Below are 22,583 nucleotides of genomic sequence, written 5' to 3' on the forward strand. Positions count from 1 at the left end.
GACATAATTGTATTGTTGTTCGTTGTTCATTTGCACATAACGCTTCTCATTGCATAATCAACCGTTTATCGCTGAATGGAGTTCTAATAATCTGTTTGAAAACATCCGCGGCAAGTCCCGGAAATACGATTGTTCAACTAGTTAACTTTTCACACTATCGACCTTTGATCTTAGAAGCGCATGCATGCAATAAAAGAGAACCACAAGCGAAGTTTATATTCTTAATTAGTGGGCAATCCAATTTGAGGCGACACTGTCACACACATGTAGTTGCTGTCACAACACGGCGGTCATTCATTTCGTAATCGCGCTTTCGTAACATCGCCTGGTTTTTTCCGTAGTTATAACAAGCGATTTCATTGGATTAAAATTTGTTTCTAATGACGCTTTCTTGCCGAAATCTACTACAAGTTTCGTGATTGGTCAATTTTGAGCACGTGACCTCAGGCAGCCAATCAAATTATGGCTGTGATACCAAGCTCGTGTTTGATAAATTTCAGAAGTTGGCGAAAGATTTTTTGTTAAATCGTGTTAATCTGAACGTTTTAAGCAGGAAATCACGATATATATTAAAAATATGGAACTTCGCGAATGTATCGTGCTAGGTTACGAGCTGTGACAAAGATTTTTCATGCATATATTTTTTGCATTAAACCATGTGTCCGAGCCGAGAATTCAAGGCGACGAAAGCCGAGATGTCATTTGACTTACATTACACGCGATCACACGAAACGATGGAAATAATAACTTAGATGTAAGTTTGATTACTTTTAGATATATTTTTGTTGATTTTATTTATCACTTTGTATAATATATTTAAAGATTTGTTTAAAACGTCTTTATTTTGCTCTTTGATGTGGACCCGTTGTCGAAATGTGTGTCCGAGAATTTTATTTTCAATAACATCGCGCGAAATAGTGAACAATTTTTTAATTTATCGATTAAAAATGATAAATTGAAATGGAATACGTATTTCAGACATTGTGAAATGTGACAGATTTAATAATGATATTACAGGTAGATCTAGGTCCATAAAAATATATACTATTTTGATGTGACGTGAGATAAACACATATTGATGATTTGAGATTTTCCGAGCGCGCGCCTCGGCCTCGGTTAAACGGCTCATCGTCTATAACGCCCACCAATTATTTGGACCCCAATGGTAGCGTTATAGCGAGCGATCACTGTATTACCATTAGCAGTGCAGTTTGTAGTCTTTCTCACTGTCTCTGAACCATATTATTTTCCCTTCTGCCCAGCCCTTACTGTAATGCAATAGCCCAAAATGAAGCAAGTCTACATTATCCACATGTTCAGAATCTCCAAGACGAACACTTATTCAATGAAAACATTTATATCTTTATATTAATTTTTTTTTTCGAGAGTGAGAGAGAACCTTCCTCTTCTGCTGTGTGGAATCAAGCAAGTTTGACTTGGTTAGTTTGATCTAGACTTGCCAAGGCTTTTAGTGAAAAACAATGCCTAAAAAATATAAATTCCACAATCATGGTGCAGGACTAAGAATCTCCCATCTCACTGGAGCTACTTGTTATTTCAAATGTAGACCTGTGAAGATCCAGGGTAGAATAGGTCTTCAGCAACCATTGCTTGCTCTAAAAAGCAACTATGCTTGTCGTAAGAGGCGGCTAACGGGATCGAGTGATCATGCTCACTGACATGGTCAATGCGCATAATGCTTGATTATTTACAGACTGCCATCAAATAGCCGGAATATTGCTGAGTGCGGCGTTAAACAGGAAACAAACAAACAAGTAGATGCCTGTTTCCAAGATAATATATTTTCAGAAACTAAGCGTAAGATTATTTGTTTTTCGGTTATCACCGCCTGTTGTCTAATATTGCTGAGCATTCGAGAGGGGGGGGTTGGGATGGGGATCAACAATAGAGCCAGTTTATGGGCACTGGAAGGTGCTGTATACTCAAGGACTAACACTTCTACCACCATATTATACCGAGGGTCTTATGTACAATATTATCACCGGAATTTGACAAGATTAATGATGCATGAAAATTGATGGTTTTAAGGTAAAGCTGTGCTTTTGTCCTTCCATAATTTGTAACTCCCTCTGGAATTGTGTGCTCCACCCCACTGGGCACAAAGTAGGCAATCAGCTGATTTAGTGGGTATAACCTGCCGGGGGAGCAGTGTGGGTATTAGGTTCAACAGGGGTCAGAGGTCAGCAGATAGGGGAGGGGAATAATCAGTTGGTGCCTGTCGTCTGATGCAAGTCTGTCTCCCAGACTCTAGAGAATAAATTAATAATTGTATCTAACTCAAGTCAAGACAGTATGATTTGGCAAGTCCTGAAATTAAGCATTGTTCTGGGCTTCATTTGGATATTGTTTTTTATTTTGTAAATATAATTTTTTGGAATAAAATAACTTATTTCAGGGACTCAATGTTAGTCTATCTGATGGTCGCAGCAATGTTACAGGGAGACTATGATCCACGATCTGACAACCATGTCCTGTGAATATTCATTAACTGCTAGATTGATTACCATATAATGTTTGTCTTGTGTTTCTGTAAGTGAAAAACCTGATACTGTGCATGTTAATTCTAATGTGTTTATGTGCAATTACTTATAGATCAAAGGATTGGTTGGACATTTCAATTAAGACATATCAAATGCAATTGTGTGTTGCCAATCAATGATTTCTTTCGATCAATCATTGAAACATCACTTATTAGGAGTGAACATTGATTATAGGTATTGACCAAAAGAAATTCCTTCCGTTATTCTACCTTCCCACAAAGAAAATTTCCTTCTATTATTCTACCTTCCCACATTGAAGATTTCCTTCCACTATTCTACCTCCCCACAATAAAGATTTCCTTCCATTATTCTACTTTCCCACATTGAAGATTTCCTTCCACTATTCTACCTCCTCACAATAAATATTTCCTTCCATTATTCTACCTTCCCACATTGAAGATTTCCTTCCACTATTCTACCTCCCCACAATAAAGATTTCCTTCTATTATTCTACCTTCCCACATTGAAGATTTCCTTCCACTATTCTACCTCCTCACAATAAAGATTTCCTTCCATTATTCTACCTTCCCACATTGAAGATTTCCTTCCATTATTCTACCTTCCCACAATGTAGATCTCCTTCCATTATTCTACCTTCCCACAATAAAGATTTCCAACCATTATTCTACCTTGTCACAATGTAGATCTCCTTCCATTATTCTACCTTTCCACATTGAAGATTTCCTTCCATTATTCTACCTTCCCACATTGAAGATTTCCTACCATTATTCTACCTTCCCACAATGTAGATCTCCTTCCATTATTCTACCTTCCCACAATAAAGATTTCCAACCATTATTCTACCTTGTCACAATGAAGATTTCCTTCCATTATTCTACCTTCCCACTATGAAAATTTCCTTCTGTTTTTCTACCTTCCCACAATGAAGATTTCCTTCCATTATTCTACCTTCCCACTATGAAAATTTTCTTCTTTTATTCTGCCTAACTACAATGAAGATTTCTTTCCATTTTTCAACCCCATGTCAGAGCCTAACATGTCGGCCAATTCTTAGGTTCAGGAAATGGTCAGATTTCTGTAGCAACTCACTCAGCAATGTGTCAGATTCATGACAATGACCTGTAAAATAATCAAGTCTCAACCACCATCCAGTGATTGTAATCATGAACAACACCCCATGCCATATGAGACACACAATCAACCAAGTCACAGAGCCTGACAACCCAATCCATTTAGTCACATCTTACGAACAGCATCGGTTGCTAAGGGCTTTTTCTAACCCGGAAAACCTCTTGATATTGTATACTATTAATTTATGAACATGTTCTTAATGGATATTCCTTGTCACCTGACACAAGGTATACGATAAAAGTGAAATAATTATTTTTTCTGTTTTATTCCTTCTACTGAAACACCCAATTTAGTTGTTAATGCTTATGTTATCTGTTTGTATTTCTATTCGTTATCAGTGTGTTACCATCATGACACCCTACCTATCCTATTCTGTCTTACAGAGCCAAGAGAAAAAATTAAATAATATATCTAACTCAAGTCTAGAGTAATGTGGCAAGTCTAGGTTAAGCAGTGTTCTGGGCTCCATTGGGATTTTACGTTTAATTTTGTATATATATATTTTTAAATAAGATAACCTTATTTCTGAGACTAAGTATTAGTCTATAACGACCCTGTGCCTGCTGGACCGAGCTGTTACGTGTGTGGTCAGTCTGTCATGGCCGCAAAGACCTTCCGTCCTGGGTTAATCCTCATAAGGCAAGGTTTGATGGCCATGTTCACTGTGGGTACAGCGTTAAAGGGGCACTGATCTAACGCAATTCCCCGGGACTGGTTGTTGCCTTTGTTATTGTTTTTTCCCAGTGAGTACCCGGATGTATAGCAGAAATCTAGACTAGTTCGCGACCTCTGCTGCGCCATTCGTAAGCGCATTAGTCACTTTTATGGGTAGTAATAAGGGCGTATGGTCACATTGATCAACAAAATGAAATACAATTTTCGAGATAATAAGGAAATGTAGGTGTCTTTGTGGGTAGCATCGGTAATGGTGACGAAGTTTTGATAAGTCACTTGCTTGGTAATTTTGTGATTTTCGTTTACACTATTTTGACTTGCAACACAAAGTATATATTTCACATGAGCATATGCTTTTTTTATAGTGTGTATATTTTTTTACTGTAAAATGTGTAACAAATATATCAAACGTCTAAATATTCAGTTATTTTACAAAGTGACTGAAAAACATTTCCATCTGTATTATTATGACAACGAATTCCAAACATTTTGATGTTTAATGTCATCACCAAGAGACTGAAAATGTTACGTTGAAAAGTACATTTCTAAGTTGTTTGGCTTTTAATCCTACATAATAATCTGTTGTGATGTTTGTAGGCCCTTTTGATCGTCTTGATCAATCTGGACAGATTGTTTAGCCAAAATGACGGATATATTTACACATTTCATAAATTGCCTGAGAGAATCACATTTTACAAATTGACGGTAATATATACACGCTTACAAAGGAAAAGACCTGTGACAACAACGTCTATCGCACCTTGAAGAATTTCCCAACCAAGACGTAGAGAAACAAGAACGAATCGGTTCAAATGAAGGAAAAAAATGCAGATATCATAATTACAACCTACCAAATTTATGCGGATAAGTTTTAGGCAGCTTCCTTGTTCGAGGAATGTATCCGTGAATATCCACACATAGGAACAATATCTCACTCGTCTGCAGCTGTACAAAGAAACTTATTCGATGTCACGTGTCTCAGTAACAATCAAATATTTTAAAAGATATATATCGTTTCGGGATATTATAACCCGTTTTCGTTTCTCAACTGATCGCTTGGATTGTTTCAGGTGTTTTACATAGGTGTCAAGTCTCAATGGTCGGCTGAGAAAGCCCACGTGACAAGTATTTTCATAACGTCCACGGTTCCTATAAATTCCATTGAGTGATAGATAACAATGATCAATCAATCAACGTATTATGAGTTAACCCTTTGAACAAAGTATGTTGTTTATACATCGGCACTTCGCGCCATGATATGAGTGTATTCCCTTTGTTTTAGTAAAACCTAGACATGTAAACACTCACTCTTGACATATCCACTGCGCAAGATAACAGTGATTAATCAATCAACGTATTTTCTGTTAATCCTTTGATGACTAAGAACGATCCGTTGATTTACAAAAATAAGTAAATCAACTGATCATTCATCTCTTGCTGGGCTGCCACATGCATATTACATAACACACATTTCACCTCACTTCAAACCTGGATTTAGATTGAATAATTACCCCAGACACAATAAATGCCAAATGGGAACCTTTGTCAGGTAATCTAAGTGGTGCTACCACTAATTGTACCTGTAATAAATTCATTAACTGAGCATCAAGTGAATGACGACAAATACACAAGTGTAGGGTTATTATACGAGAAAACGTGGATGACAACAAGGGAGTAGTAATCGTATTATCGACGCAAGCCGAAATTGCTTTCACTGCATAGATACTTATTTTAGTATTAAACTATAACCATCTGGGGTATTTCCAAATGACGACATCCGATGAGCTCCCTTGTTCTTTTTGTCTGTTTGTTTAGGCTGAAGAAATTAATTAACATGCGCCATTTGTCGAAATCTTTATAGATCACAGTTAACCAATCAGTGTTCAATCATGCGTAAACCAAATATTGCCTCCAGCCTCCAAGTTTATTTAGCTGTCCTTGCAGACGGTACCCCAGTCTCTGGTCACGCTCAGTTGCGTTGCGTATCATTCGGGTACTCACGGGGGAAAAACAATAACAAAGGCAACAACCAGTCCGTTAGATCAGTGCCCCTTTAAATGGAAATTTTATTCATGAAATATTCAGATTCAAGTAATAATTAAGGTTTGGTCTTCTGGTAGACACCCGTTATTGACTGTTTACTTCTAATGGTATGGATCCTGCCAGTTTAATGTCAACAAACAGTGGATGAAATCCATGTCATCTTCACATGTCACATGATGTTGTTATAAAGTAGTGCTTATAGTGACACACGACCCATGAAGATCCGGGGTAGAATAGGTCTTCAGCAACCCATGCTTGTCGCAAGAGGCGACTAACGGGATCGGGTGGTTAGGCTCGCTGACTTGGTTGATGCATGTCATTGATCCCAATTGCGTGGATCAATACTCATGATATTAATCACTGGATTGTCTGGTTCAGACTCGATTATTTTCAGACTGCTGTCATATAGTTGGAATATTGCTAAGTGCAGCGTTAAACAACAAACAAACAAACAAATAGATGCCTGTTTCCAAGATAATGTATTTTCAAAGGATGTATAGTGTGAAAAGTTAACTAGTAGAACAATCGTATTTCCGGGACTTGTTGGGGATGTTTTCAAACAGATGATTAGAACTCTATTCAGCGATAAACGGTTGATTATGCAATGAGAAGCGTTATGTGCAAATGAATAACGAACAACAATACATTCATGTCTGTGTAAAACTCTTAGTATTAAAAGTGTACATAAATTTTGGGAGCCATGCGTTACAGCTCGTAGTAACCACGCGTAGTAACCGAGGTAGCGCTTTATCGAAGAGCACAATAGCGAGGGATCACTGTAGTAACACATAGATCTAGTGCACTAATGTGTGGTATGGTATTGCCTCTGGTATTGCAGTTAGGATGCCATGGTGAGTGAGTGAGTGAGTTTGGTTTAACGCCGCTTTTAACAGTATTCCAGTTATATCACGGCGTGTCAGCTTAATGTGGGAGGAAAGCCCGAAGTGATGCAGGTCTCAGACGTTTACCACTTCGGTGAAACCCACGAGCACGGGTATGGTGCTGACAAACCTAGAAACATAATCGGGGCGAACCAGGATTCGAACCCACAATCATAGGTTTCTGGCGTGCCTAAGGGACGCAATGTCTTTAATCCCTAGCCTGTAAAATTAAACTGACTTGTTGTAGGTTGGGGTTTTTTTGTATTGCAAATGATTTTGATATTCCCTAGTTCTTTATCATATTATGAAAAAATAAGTTTTCTTTGTGTATAAACATGAGTTTTAGATAAATTAGGACTGATAACTATCTCTTAAGTGGATGCAGAACATACTCTCATTGACATGTGCCAACAAGTGTCTCATCCCATTTCTGTTGTGCACACAGAATTCCCCGTGCTCCTAAAGGCCTATCAAGGACCATGCTACAAGGACATGAAGGCCTAGCTCTTATAAACAGCATTCTTGCAAGAAAGCATACAACTTTAAAGATAACATCTTATGGTTTATTGCATAAGCGATGTTCTGATGTAGATTCTTACACCGTTATCAAGCTTGAGTGGTTTCTTGCGGTCTCTGTGCCATCACAGTTTTACGAAATATGGAGACATCTTTTGTTATGATCGATTCCAGTGAATCTATTTTTACTGATACTAATGCTGGGAGTGCCCTTCTGATTAATGGCCGATGTGTTTGTAGAGCTGCTTCAGTAGAGCACACTGCCATGTTGTCTCCAGGTGAGTTGAAACGGGGTTTAACGTCACGTTCAAGATTATTGCACTAATATAGCGACGTGCATGTAACGTATGTGTTTGTGTGTGGCTTCTTGAACATGTCCGGACCCTTGACAGCTTTATCTTGCTAGCCCATTGAGAACCATACCACACTATAGTTTAACATAGATACCCCACTCAAACACAGAATACTGACTCTGAGTCGACCAGTCCTTGCCATATGCAGGCAGGGTAACAACAAGTGTCATCTTTTAACATCTTTTGGTATGACATCAGAACACTGACATACACCTCGCTCCGGGCAGACACTCTATCCACAAGACCACAAAGGCCGTCTCGTCACCACCGAGATAAATGGTCAATTTTTATGAAGGAATGTCTGGTGTGACATATGCAAATATGTGCACAGATAACAAATGACCATGACAGTCTAATGGAGATCGATGTGGTATATTTATGCACCGGCACTAACGACCACAGCCTGTCCCACCTCAGCCCAGCAGCTTGGCATTTAAGAATGCTAATATTTATGTTCTCAGTGGGAGTCAGGCCTACATAGGTCAGATTTAATAACCGTGATGTTTATTGTGATACCTGTCAAGGAATCTCGTAATGTGGGATTACTTTTAAGGAGTTTGTGTTGTAATAAATGTAAATCTGGCTACTGTTGTAGCTTTCTGAAGTTGTAATTAGTATGCAGGGGAGTTAATGAGCAGTGTTTGTACATGAACGCTGCACGCCCACCTGTCCCCCACCTGTCCCCCACCTGGGACGTTCTGGAAGGTTTGTCATCAGGGTCCTCTCTGTCTCGTTATCGTTCTGTGTTTTAGGAATCTGTCATTTACATGTATTATGGGGGGAGTGAGCCAGATCAGTGAGTGTCACAAGAAACCTTAGTTCTAGGGGAGAGGATATTGATTTATCATCCAAAACAGGAGATATCCTTGGATGAGATCAAGCAATATCTACACTGTAGATATTGCTGCAATGAAATTACATCACAATGCTTTGCAGACCATTGTGACGTCACTGGTTACCATGACATCACAATCAAATTACATGTACATCACCAATGGCTCTGTACTGAAGCTGTTTGCAGTACTTTTTACACTGAAGACACTGCTAATTACTGTCTACAAATTAAAAAAGTTGAAAGAATGATGTTGGATGATAAATAAAATCTCACCCTCGTGTCTTTTGATATCAAATATATCAACACTCGTTGATAAAAGTGGCAAAAATCCTCAGCAAGCCTCGGAATTTTTCCACTTTTATCAACTCGTGTTGATATATTTGATATCAAAAGACACTCGGATGAGATTCTCTATATAAAAACATACTATTTTAGGGACCTCCATGTATCACTGGCTAATGTGTGGATGGGGATTGGAAATGGAATATGAGTGTTGTAGGGGTGATTCATTACGAAAAATGACAAGCTGCGGTTGTGTTTGTTGAGGTGACATTTATTCCAGTATGAATCACTTCCTCAATCAATCACCCTGTAATAAAGTATAACATTATATACTATACATAGAATAGCATTCAAAGATACGGCTGCTTATTAATTATATCCTTGTTTGAGCAGTCACATTAATACAGACATGCAACACATACAGTTACACATCACTAGTACGTTGTAGATAACTTATATTAAATACAATTTACAGAACTTTCAAATAGTAATACATATATTAAATGTCTCTTATCATAACTGAATATATCAGTTACACACTATATAGTTAGAAGAATACTAGTAGCCGTGTGGTGTCATAAATGTATACTTATTATCTCTAAGAGTAGGATATATAAAATGCTACTACATTGTGTTAAATTATAACACATTGATAATACATAGAAATTCATTCATAAGTGAGTAATATAAATAAAGGATTTATACATACCCTGTGGGTGACACCGGGGTGTGTCTATAAACCCACATCATATAGGATTATGGCATTCCTATAAAAAGAAAATATAACATAACTATCATTCTTCATATATTAAGTTTTTGAAAGGCATTTAGAAGTGATGCACATAAGGAAGTGAATATATGGATGTCAACTTCTTTATTATGAGGAACACAATGTTTCGGAGTATATGCTTACTCCTCCATGAGGCAGAGAACATGTATATGTACATGTAAGGACAATAAAATTAATATCAGCGCCAATCATCTGTTGGTTTCCCTTGTTAGATTCTACCCTTTGTTATTTTCGACCTTTTGTTATCTTATTAATTTTGTTATCCTTACATGTACATATCTCTCTGCCTCATGGCATTCATTCACCCGATGAAGGAATAAGCATATACTCCGAAACGTTGTGATCATAATAAAGAAATTGACATTCATATATTCTTTTCCTTATCTTCATATATTAACTAACATGTATGGTATACATGTTTTTTTTGCTGGTGAGTATAGTTAGGCTCGAACTTTTCAGCCACCCCTCAAAGTTGGGAATCCTTGATAAACCCCTGTTGGATACGTACTGCAGATGATGAGGCACCACACTGTGGCAAGTTGATGGTTTAATTTGACAGGAAATTGTTACATCATGGTCCTCTAATGCATCACTACTGGTTTCTAGTTAGCAAATTAGCTTATCAACATAACCAGATAACAAGTGGATGTTGACACTAATTGATAATTGCTGTATAAAATATCTATTAATCAATTAATATGCTGTTGATGGTGTTTATAAGCCTGTGAAATTATTAGGCTATAATTTGGGGTGGGGTGGGGTGGGGTGGGGTGGGGTGGGGTGGGGGGTTATTTCACATGGTGCCTGTATCTTGGTAGGATCATGTGACATGTTTTTCACAAGGTTAGCTTCTACTAAGTTTGATAGAATTTAGAATAAGTCAAGTGTTGCATAGACACCCATCACTCACTCCTTGTCATCTCTCTCATCTCTCTTACTGTTTGGGATGTGCCACTCAATACAGGCTTGTGTGAAACAGCTGTCTTAATACCCCAGGTACGTTTCTGTATACAGGAAGGTACCCCAGCCAACCTCTGAATACAGAAAGGTACCCTAGGATGAGTCTAGTGCTGGGACGAGTCCAAATTTACTACCCGGGTACCCAAGTACCCGACCCCCTATTACCTGACCCTACCCATGTACCCGACCCCCCTATTTCCCCACCCTACCAGGGTACCCGACCCCCCTATTACCTAACCCTACCCAGGTACCTGACCCCCTATTACCCGACCCTACCCGGGTACCCACTGACCCCAAGTCTCAAGAGTAGGGAACAAAATGTCTGATTGGTAATTGTTTTACCACAGCCCTGGCTAAAACTATTTACATACATGTATCAAACAATCAGATCATGCATTCACTGAAATTGACTGAAGCTTTATCTTTACTCAAACATATACAAGTCAAAAGGAATGTGTGCATCGTCAGAAAGAAATGCGAACATTAGCGACTTGTAGTGTAACCACTGAGCTATAGTGAGTTTTTGTCATTAAACAATATATCATGTGACTAAGCACGGGTCCGGGTAGTCCTGTGGGTACCCGGGTCCTACTCAGGAGCACCCGACCCGAGTACCCGAATACCCGAACCCGTCCCAGCCCTAGGTGGGTCCACTCCACCGCGGGCTGTATTGCGCAATGTACTTAACCGGTTCCTTAAATGCTTATGTATAAGACACCTCCTGGATCCCAAGCTGAGGTAAAATTCAACATGGGAGTACACATTGTATATTTCTCTCTCCGTATTTCCTTTCCATAAATGGATCGGAACTGTCATTCTGTTTTATGAGATGCATTCCAGTGTGCTATGTAATAAATGAGCAAACACAGTGACGTACGTACATTTGCTCAAATATTCCAAGATGCACAGCATTATCCAGTATGAACTCGTCATCAGACGAATGAGAACTACAACATGAACTGGTTTTGGTTTCAGGTTGAGAAATATGGACTCGTCTACCGTTTTGGGTGCCTTTCTGTATTTTCATCTTGGCTATGGTTTATTTCTGTATAGAAAACAACCCCTTCAGCCTCACTCACTCACTCTGTTACAGGGCTGTTACAGACTGTTCGGGATGAACTACTCGATACAGGCTGGTGTGAAACTGCTATCATCTCTCACTCGCTCACTCGCTCACTTACTCACTCTGTTACAGGGCTGTTTCAGACTGTTCGGGATGAACTACTCGATACAGGCTGGTGTGAAACTGCTATCATCTCTCACTCACTCACTCACTCACTCACTCACTCACTCACTCCATCTATGTTACAGGGCTGTTACAGACTGTTCGGGATGAACTACTCGATACAGGCTGGTGTGAAACTGCTATCATCTCTCACTCGCTCACTCGCTCACTTACTCACTCTGTTACAGGGCTGTTTCAGACTGTTCGGGATGAACTACTCGATACAGGCTGGTGTGAAACTGCTATCATCTCTCACTCACTCACTCACTCACTCACTCACTCACTCACTCACTCCATCTATGTTACAGGGCTGTTACAGACTGTTCGGGATGGGCTACTCGATACAGGCTGGTGTCAAACTGCTGTCATCTCTCTCAAGACTCCACAAGCAGCCCCGGCTACTGTTTGATGCTCTGTTCAATAAAGACAACTTCAGACTCGGAGCCTTCCTAGGATCTTTCTCAGGGTTATTTAGGGTAAGTAGATCTATGCCTGCTTGTTTACAAGTAGGTTATTAAATACCTGACAAAAGCATTTCTTGTTCTTGATATCTTCATGTAATAGTGTCTGTGAATAATGCAACAGTCAAATGCTTATCACTGACAATGATTGGGTGAAAAGTTTCCACAGTAACAACATAGTGTGGATAATATGCCAAGGTGCCTTTGGTCAAAGGGAGATAACTTTTGTCAGAACTCACAACCGAGCCATAGAGTTTACAGTTATTACTAGGTCTAACATGTGTTCAAGTTTTGATAGTCAGGATTAACTTTTATTATTTTTTTGCACATTTTTTTGGACAATATTTTTGTTGTCAACAGTAATAGATATATAGAGGTTATCACGCGAGTGTGTTTGGGGATGGTTAATATCCTGCATTAGGAATAAACATTGTATTAAAGCAAGCCTTACAGGATATTTACCATCCCCAAACACACAAGCGTGATAACCTCTTTATCATATAATGTCATTCTTTAATTCTGTGCTTGAAAATGGCTTTCCCTCGCTCACAAATATTACCAAAACATTGCCAGTTTTCATGGAATGCGCACATGAATACTTATTATATCACAGGGTAATTGATGTGTCAGTTGGACAGTGACAGTAGCCAATATAGTTCCAACTGAAATATGTTTCTTATGTCTTAGCAACATATACGCAAAACAACAATTGTTTTTACTTGCCTTTCGTGGCAATCCATCGGTCTGTCCGCTAGAGTAACTGCCCTTTGTCAAAGGAAAGCTACTCTAACTCTAGTCTATGAGATATCACGTTCAAAATTGTTTCGAAATTTTTATCTCCAAAGTTGCCAAAACTTATAAAATGCTTTAGCTACATCACAGTTAGACACTGATTTTCCGTATATTAGCCTGTTCTTTTGATAATGATAGCAATTATCCCTGTAGTTTATCCAGATTCCCGATGGTTAATTCTGACTCGATCGCCGAAAGACAAGGGCGAGGCCATGTTTGTTTATAAACACCTATAGTAGTCCTATTTTACCTTTGATATTTGCATCTCTATCCCCATATGACCCCAACGGATATCGTTTTTATCCGTTGGCTTTATCCTACCGATTATATGATAAAAATATTTATCGTATTTGTCACTAGGGTAAAATCAAACGATCTCTCCTAGGAGATATCTCTGCAATGAATCGCTTTTCAGACCATTTGATGTCATCAGTTACCATGACATCACAGTCAAATGACATCACTAATCTCTCTGCCATTGAAGCCCGTTAGCTGTACACTTAGTACTGATTACAAACTGAAAAACTTTGAAGAATGATGAAGGATAAATAGAATCTCACTAATAAATACTCATCGATAAACATTTTAAAAAATGTGGCAAGCTTGAGTTTTATACTTTTAGGGACTCGTTTTGATATACATGTTTGTACTTTCCAAAGACACTAGGTGAGACTGTGTATGTATTCTTGCAGCTGGTAAACTGTGTGTTGCGATGGGTTCGTAACCGTGACAGCAGCTTCCACGGTCTACTGTCTGGGTTTGTCGCAGGATGGTCCATGCTGTGGTACAAGAGTTCAACCATCGCCCTCTACACCGCCACCAAGATGGCTGAGGTATGCCAGGGGCTCAGGGTTAATACAAGCTGACATTGAAAGCATCATTGTCGTAACAGAACTCTGGATACTTAGAAGTCAAACATGGGATAATCCCAGTTAATATTTTTGTCATGTGAATAGCATTACAAGGTATACATGGATTTATCTAGACCTTTTCAGAGGCGGGTATCAGATCCATGTCTGCAGCAATTGTCAGTAGAAATTCCTAAATTGACATTAATATTTTCCCAATCGAATTAATATGGTTATAATTGGTGTGATGGCTTGGTCAAGGCGACTTTTATTTCCCTGATAACAGGACCAATAAACCATTTTAATTTTAATGTATTGCATGGAATGCAATGTTTAAATACAATGTTAATATATCTCTGAAATTAAGAAAATAAGAACTTTAAATAATACCAATTTTGAACAATTTTTTCCCAATTTTCCCAAAGTCACTTAGTTTTTAATCCAAGATGAATTTCTGTTATAACAAGCTGTTGTTGAAGGTCCCGTAGAGGTTGTTATTTGGAGAGGGGTTTCGGGGGGATGGGGGATCGTTGTTTTTTTTGTTTTTTGGTTATTTTTTCATAATTTGTTTATTTACCTGACAATATATTCAGAGAAATAAAGCATGACAACTTGACCAAAGCTTATTATAGTAATCTTTATTACAATTATTGACGAAAGTATGCTTTGTTAAGTTATATAATTCAGTGAGCTCCTTCTGTATCAACTGTTATGTTGGTGAATAGTTATTATTTCTTAAGTTGGAAATGATTCGTTTTGATAAAATAAGGATGAGGTTTAAAGGATTGTTATTTTTCGAGAAATTACCAAAAAGAACATTTTCTTTGGATATTGTTACGGGGTTTTGCGTTTTGTGCGATATCCAAATTTCCATGTGTACTATGTGGAGAGTTGACTGCACGTGTTGCCTTGATGCCTGGAGCTTGTATGTGTGTACTATGTGGAGAGTTGACTGCACGTATTGCCTTGATGCCTGGAGCTTGTATGTGTGTACTATGTGGAGAGTTGACTGCACGTATTGCCTTGATGCCTGGAGCTTGTATGTGTGTACTATGTGGAGAGTTGACTGCACGTATTGCCTTGATGCCTGGAGCTTGTATGTGTGTACTATGTGGAGAGTTGACTGCACGTATTGCCTTGATGCCTGGAGCTTGTATGTGTGTACTATGTGGAGAGTTGACTGCACGTGTTGCCTTGATGCCTGGAGCTTGTATGTGTGTACTATGTGGAGAGTTGACTGCACGTGTTGCCTTGATGCCTGGAGCTTGTATGTGTGTACTATGTGGAGAGTTGACTGCACGTGTTGCCTTGATGCCTGGAGCTTGTATGTGTGTACTATGTGGAGAGTTGACTGCACGTGTTGCCTTGATGCCTGGAGCTTGTATGTGTGTACTATGTGGAGAGTTGACTGCACGTGTTGCCTTGATGCCTGGAGCTTGTATGTGTGTACTATGTGGAGAGTTGACTGCACGTGTTGCCTTGATGCCTGGAGCTTGTTTGTGTGTACTATGTGGAGAGTTGACTGCACGTGTTGCCTTGATGCCTGGAGCTTGTATGTGTGTACTATGTGGAGAGTTGACTGCACGTGTTGCCTTGATGCCTGGAGCTTGTATGTGTGTACTATGTGGAGAGTTGACTGCACGTGTTGCCTTGATGCCTGGAGCTTGTTTGTGTGTACAAGGAAGTTGTGTTGCAGATGCTGTACTTCAAGGGGATTGATGCTGGTTATCTCCCTTACATCAAGTGTGCCGATGTTCTCATCTACTCCGTGTCCACTGCTGTTGCCTTTCATGCTGTGAGTTATGGCTGTAGGAACAAGTCATTGTTGTCATTAGAAGTCATTGTTGTCATTGTTGTCAATGTTGTCATTAGAAGTCAATGTTGTCATAAGAAGTCAATGTTGTCATAAGAAGTCAATGTTGTCATAAGAAGTCAATGTTGTCATAAGAAGTCATTGTTGTCATAAGAAGTCAATGTTGTCATAAGAAGTCATTGTTGTCATAAGAAGTCAATGTTGTCATAAGAAGTCAATGTTGTCATAAGAAGTCAATGTTGTCATTAGAAGTCAATGTTGTCATAAGAAGTCAATGTTGTCATAAGAAGTCAATGTTGTCATAAGAAGTCAATGTTGTCATAAGAAGTCAATGTTGTCATAAGAAGTCAATGTTGTCATAAGAAGTCATTGTTGTCATTTTTGCCTTTAGAAGTCATTGTTGTCATTAGAAGTCATTGTTGTCATTAGAAGTCATTGTTGTCATTAGAAGTCATTGTTGACATTAGAAGTCATTGTTGACATTTGAAATCATTGTGGTTATAAGAAGTCCTTTTTGACAATTGAAGTCATTTTTGTCATTAGAAGTCATTGATGTCATGAGAAGCTGTTGTCATTAGAAGTCATTGGTGTCATTAAGCGTGTCAACAAACTTGTGAATGGTTTTAATAAGTTCCCCCATTTGTCAACTTACTATTTGCCCAGGGTCCACTTGCACAAAGGGATCTTAGCACGACTGCCTTAAGTCTGTGTTAAAGTATGAAAGTTTCTGGCTTTGTGCAAATGGACTCTGACAACTTTTTATGGTGAGTACAATGAATCAGGCAAACTAATGTTGTTAGTTAGAAGTATGATTTAACCCAAATCCTCATTAACTCTGCATGTCTTGCAGATATTTCCCTCCCCAGCTGTTTCGTGACCCTGTGTAAATGTGTCTGTTTTTGTGTAGGCTGTGCTGGAACCCCATACACTGCGGCCAGCATACTGGAAGTTCCTGATACGGGTCACCCACGAAAAGTAAGTACTCACTCATGCTGCACAATGAGAGTAGGTAAGACATCCGCCCGTATCCCCCCTAAAAAATATATGTAATCAAAAGGATTGAGCGCCAATGCGTACATATATAAATTGTGGAGGGGGGATAGGGGCAGAAGTCTTTTTGAGAGTAATACAACATTCACTCACTCATGAGGGGGCATCTGTTATTCACAGTACAGAGTTGTCTCCCTTAGTTAGATCTGCTGATCATTGTTTTTGATTTCATATTTGTCCTTGTGTGGTGAAATGGGACTGCTTTTAGGTTTTGTTGAAATTTGACCACCACCACTGCAGTGATGTTTCTAATGCCTACTACGTGACATTAGAGATTATTTTTCCAAGGATTACTTCCAACAGGCCGTGGGAAATTTTTGGTCATGAAAAGGTCAACGATCAAGGTCGCAAGATAGAAAAACTATAAAAAAAAGCTTCTGGTTACACTTTTTAAAGACATACTCATGAAACAAACTTTGTATATCGTAGGATCATATGTTTTCTGTACTCCCGCTATAATGAGGGTTGTTGCATCACACAGACATTGTAAATAAGCAGGTGATGGCTTGATTTTAAGATAAAGTTGTCAAGTTGTCAAGTGAGTGACATGTTTTACAGTTGTTCTTATGACTTTTCAATCCTTCATTTGTGTTGTCCAAGTTAAACCGTCAGTGTTTGTCAATGTTCACAGATTCCGCCATATGAACCGGAGACTGCTGGATGTGTTTGGGGTCCAGTCCTCCCTGATGTTCCCGGACGACTGGCCGAACTATGACCCCAGGTTCACAAACATCACACCTCCCAGTTGATGATTGGACCCCACAGAATCACGTAGTGACAAAGGAATTGATATATCAGGACAATGTTTCACATCAGCGTTGACACATCAGGACACCATATGACATGCAGTCACATTAAGACACCAATATTTTACGTGTCGAAATCACTATTGACGCATCAGGGGACGGCAATGTCACTCAAGAAGCCATTGTTTACACGTATCGATGCATGTTTTTAACAGGTGTCGACACATCTAGAAGTCAATGTTAACAAGTTTCGTTTCATTGAGAGACCAATGTTTTCAACAGGTGTCGACACATCTAGAAGCCATTGTTTGGCTATTGACTACTTTGCCACCAGCAGATTAATAATTATACCTTTTTTTATGTTTTGTTACCGATTCTACCATTTCCATTGCACATTATTGTATCTAACTTATTCTTCGGTTCTTTTATAATAATTAGTGCTGTTCTTATTTAGTGCCTATTATTATAAATAATATAATTTAATAATTACACAGTATTTATTATCTCCTATGCATTGTACTAAGACAGACAGCACTGTTTGAAACTCTATGTAGAACATGAATCTGTACAATACCTGTGCCTTGAATTAATGACAGCTAGCTCTTATGGTAAACCTGACTTATATATATATATATGCTGACAGAATAGAATTAGGGAACTCGGATCAATATGGCAGAAGAAAGTTTTCTCAGGAGGGATGTTTCATATGAGACAGGTGAAAGGTGTTGGGTTTGCTGGCTATGTTGTTAAGCAAGCTCAAGTTATGTTCAGGGTACATACAGATGCCAAAGGTCATCACGTTTCTCTGTAACTTTTTTAACATGGAGATTTAGCATCAGGACATGCCATGTTCGTGTCATAATACATGCATACCAGAGTGCATCGTATTGTCATAATTGGTCACAGTAACTGTTGGACGTAATGTGTAAGAGCACTTGAGCTGTGAAGTTATTCAACAAACCTGGCCAGTTGTTTATGGTGGCACAATTAGCTGCAGAGTTGTGTCCCTTAGGTACACCAGGAACCTGTTATAGTGGATTTGAGTGAGTATGGTTTTACGACGCTTTTAGCAATATTCCAGCAATATCACGGCAGGGGACACCAGAAATGGGCTTCACACATTGTACAAATGTCGTGAATCAAACTCTGGTCCCCGTTGGACGAGCAAACGCTTTAACCAGTAGGCCACCCGGCCACCCGGCCACCCGGCCACCCAACCGCCCTCATGGATTTGAATCCTGGTTCACCCTGTTGTATGTTCCTCGGTTTGTCAGTGCCAATACCTGTGCTTGTGGGCTTCCTCAAAGTAGTAAATGTTGAAAACCTCCATCTGTTCTTCCCATCAAGCTGACATTTCAAAGCAGCGTTAAACCAGACTCACTCACTGTTCAACACCAGACTCACTCACTGTTCAACACCAGACTCACTCACTGTTCAACACCAGACTCACTCACTGTTCAACACCAGACTCATGCACTCACTGTTCAACACCAGACTCACTCACTGTTCAACACCAGACTCACTCACTGTTCAACACCAGACCCACTCACTGTTCAACACCAGACTCACTCACTGTTCAACACCAGACTCACTCACTGTTCAACACCAGACTCACTCACTGTTCAACACCAGACTCACTCACTGTTCAACACCAGACCCACTCACTGTTCAACACCAGACTCACTCACTGTTCAACACCAGACTCACTCACTGTTCAACACCAGACTCACTCACTGTTCAACACCAGACTCACTCACTGTTCAACACCAGACTCACTCACTGTTCAACACCAGACCCACTCACTGTTCAACACCAGACTCACTCACTGTTCAACACCAGACTCACTCACTGTTCAACACCAGACTCACTCACTGTTCAACACCAGACTCACTCACTGTTCAACACCAGACTCACTCACTGTTCAACACCAGACTCACTCACTGTTCAACACCAGACTCACTCACTGTTCAACACCAGACTCACTCACTGTTCAACACCAGACTCACTCACTGTTCAACACCAGACTCACTCACTGTTCAACACCAGACCCACTCACTGTTCAACACCAGACTCACTCACTGTTCAACACCAGACTCACTCACTGTTCAACACCAGACTCACTCACTGTTCAACACCAGACTCACTCACTGTTCAACACCAGACTCACTCACTGTTCAACACAGTGTTCTCATCATTAAAGAAAGTAAATCTAGAGGACACAAACAACTGAAGTCAACAGTCAGTCAGTGCAGGTGTAGTCAGTGTAGGTGTAGTCAGGGCAGGTGTAGTCAGGGCAGGTGTAGTCAGGGCAGGTGAAGTCAGGGCAGGTGTAGTCGGGACAGGTGTAGTCAGGGCAGGTGTAGTCAGGGCAGGTGAAGTCAGGGCAGGTGTAGTCAGGGCAGGTGTAGTCAGGGCAGGTGTAGTCAGGGCAGGTGTAGTCAGGGCAGGTGTAGACAGGGAAGGTGAAGTCAGGGCAGGTGTAGTCAGGGCAGGTTTAGTCAGGGCAGGTGTAGTCAGGGCAGGTGTAGTCAGGACAGATGTGTAGGTGTAGTCAGGGCAGGTGTAGTCAGGGCAGGTGTAGTCAGGACAAGTGTAGTCAGGGCAGGTGTAGTCAGGGCAGGTGTAGTCAAGGCAGGTGTAGTCAGGACAGGTGTAGTCAGGGCAGGTTTAGTCAGGAAAGATGTAGTCGGTGTAGGTGTATTCAGGGCAGGTTTAGTCAGGACAGATGTAGTCAGGGCAGGTGTAGTCAGGGCAGGTTTAGTCAGGGCAGGTGTAGTCAGGGCAGGTTTAGTCAGGAAAGATGTAGTCGGTGTAGGTGTAGTCAGGGCAGGTGTAGTCAGGGCAGGTGTAGTCAGGGCAGGTGTAGTCAGGGCAGGTTTAGTCAGGACAGATGTAGTCGGTGTAGGTGTATTCAGGGCAGGTTTAGTCAGGGCAGGTGTAGTCAGGGCAGGTGTAGTCAGGACAGGTGTAGTCAGGGCAGGTGTAGTCAGGACAGGTGTAGTCAGGGCAGGTTTAGTCAGGACAGATGTAGTCGGTGTAGGTGTATTCAGGGCAGGTTTAGTCAGGGCAGGTGAAGTCAGGACAGGTGTAGTCAGGGCAGGTGTAGTCAGGGCAGGTTTAGTCAGGGCAGGTGTAGTCAGGGCAGGTGTAGTCAGGACAGGTGTAGTCAGGGCAGGTGTAGTCAGGGCAGGTGTAGTCAGGGCAGGTGTAGTCAGGACAGGTGTAGTCAAGGCAGGTTTAGTCAGGAAAGATGTAGTCGGTGTAGGTGTATTCAGGGCAGGTTTAGTCAGGGCAGGTGAAGTCAGGACAGGTGTAGTCAGGGCAGGTGTAGTCAGGGCAGGTTTAGTCAGGGCAGGTGTAGTCAGGGCAGGTGTAGTCAGGGCAGGTTTAGTCAGGACAGATGTAGTCGGTGTAGGTGTAGTCAGGGCAGGTGTAGTCAGGGCAGGTGTAGTCAGGGCAGGTGTAGTCAGGGCAGGTGTATTGGACGCAGGTATAAACATGACAGGTGTATTCAGGGAGCCATATTTGCCACATCGACAGATGTCCTTCACAAAGATCAACAAGTTATTTTGCCAAATTCCTATTGCCAAGTATTTTGTTTGTTATTCTGTAGTGTTTGTGGGTATGTCAGAGTGTAGTGGATCTGTTGTGTTGCTGGATGTTATTGCCTGTGGTTATTGGGGTACTCTATGTGTATGCTTGTTAATACTTTTCGGAACACCTTAACCAATATTTGTGTGAGCGTAAGACCTAACTAAATGATTTGTGAACTAGTGTTGTAATGATTACTTTACACCACAATCACGGCCATTGTGAAATTATATTTATCCATTACTGCATGTTTCAGATATCTATAAGCAGTGGAAAGTGCACTACAGCTGTCCTGTGTAGGCCCATCTCTAAGCACCAGCTCACCCCTGTTTTATCGCATGTCATCAAAAAATACCCACTGAATTCCATAGAAATTCTAATCATGGTCATCATGGCAGCCATATTTAATTGTAATTATTTCCGTTACTCCTCCAAATCTACATGTATCATAGTGAGGGTTGATGTGGCTTTGGCCTTCCCTACCCCCATAACACTAATACCGGTAATACTGTATCATCAACAGCTCCTTGAAAGCACTAGTGTCTTATAGAAAAAAATATTTGTTTCTAATAACTTGTTATGAATAATTTCCTATATAGAAATGTTGAAGCTATTTTAAATATGCTGTGACCCTGTTCATCAGTTCCTGCATCCCAGGCCTATTTTGGAACACGAAGACATGTACAAAGGGACATAACTCTTACTCCTGGTTCTTTTATCTTGAAATTTGTTTATCTGGGTTGTTCACAGAAAATGGTACTGTCACAAATACTGGGGAATGTATGTCTCTCCTACTTACTCTGGTCCCCCTAACTCTGTAACTGTGAGGAGAACTTGTCCCAGGAAAGGAACACAGACTGGTGGTTTCATGGCTTCCAGTGCTTCTGGTCCAGCTTTCTATGTGAGTGAGGTGGGCTTCGCTGTATGCAATATGCCAGCAATATCACAGCAGGGGAACACCAGAAATGGGCTTCACACCTTGTAGGTTTCTAAGACATGAGTTCAAATCCAACCACACTGCCTAAGGTCTTCCACCTGTGTCAATCAGGGATTTCCTTACACATCGCAT

General features: G+C 40.3%; 2 protein-coding genes across 3 annotated transcripts in view; one reads left to right on the forward strand and one right to left on the reverse strand.

The window, feature by feature from the left end:
• LOC139474671 (transmembrane protein 135-like) overlaps window positions 1–19,124 on the forward strand; it is a 203,528-nt gene extending 184,404 nt beyond the window's left edge. For both annotated transcript variants that reach the window (XM_071257768.1, XM_071257767.1), the window contains exons 9-13: window positions 12,522–12,689; window positions 14,159–14,299; window positions 16,011–16,109; window positions 17,035–17,102; window positions 17,809–19,124. In XM_071257768.1, coding sequence (XP_071113869.1) covers window positions 12,522–12,689; window positions 14,159–14,299; window positions 16,011–16,109; window positions 17,035–17,102; window positions 17,809–17,926 — 594 coding nt within the window. In that variant the 3' untranslated portion in view covers window positions 17,927–19,124. The remainder of the gene's footprint in view (window positions 1–12,521; window positions 12,690–14,158; window positions 14,300–16,010; window positions 16,110–17,034; window positions 17,103–17,808) is intronic.
• Window positions 19,125–20,451: 1,327 nt separating this feature from the next.
• On the reverse strand, window positions 20,452–21,423 carry LOC139475640 (uncharacterized PPE family protein PPE24-like). Its single transcript, XM_071258827.1, has one exon. It carries the CDS (start codon window positions 21,421–21,423, stop codon window positions 20,452–20,454), a length of 972 nt encoding a protein of 323 aa, XP_071114928.1.
• Window positions 21,424–22,583: the final 1,160 nt, after the last annotated feature.

Source organism: Haliotis cracherodii, unplaced genomic scaffold, assembly GCF_022045235.1.
Source record: "Haliotis cracherodii isolate W230 unplaced genomic scaffold, xgHalCrac1.p SCAF_3, whole genome shotgun sequence".
NCBI lineage: Eukaryota > Metazoa > Mollusca > Gastropoda > Lepetellida > Haliotidae > Haliotis > Haliotis cracherodii.

Excerpts from the sequence above, each read along its gene's own strand:
- LOC139475640 (XM_071258827.1), bottom strand. The coding sequence starts at position 21,423 with ATGTTTATACCTGCGTCCAATACACCTGCCCTGACTACACCTGCCCTG.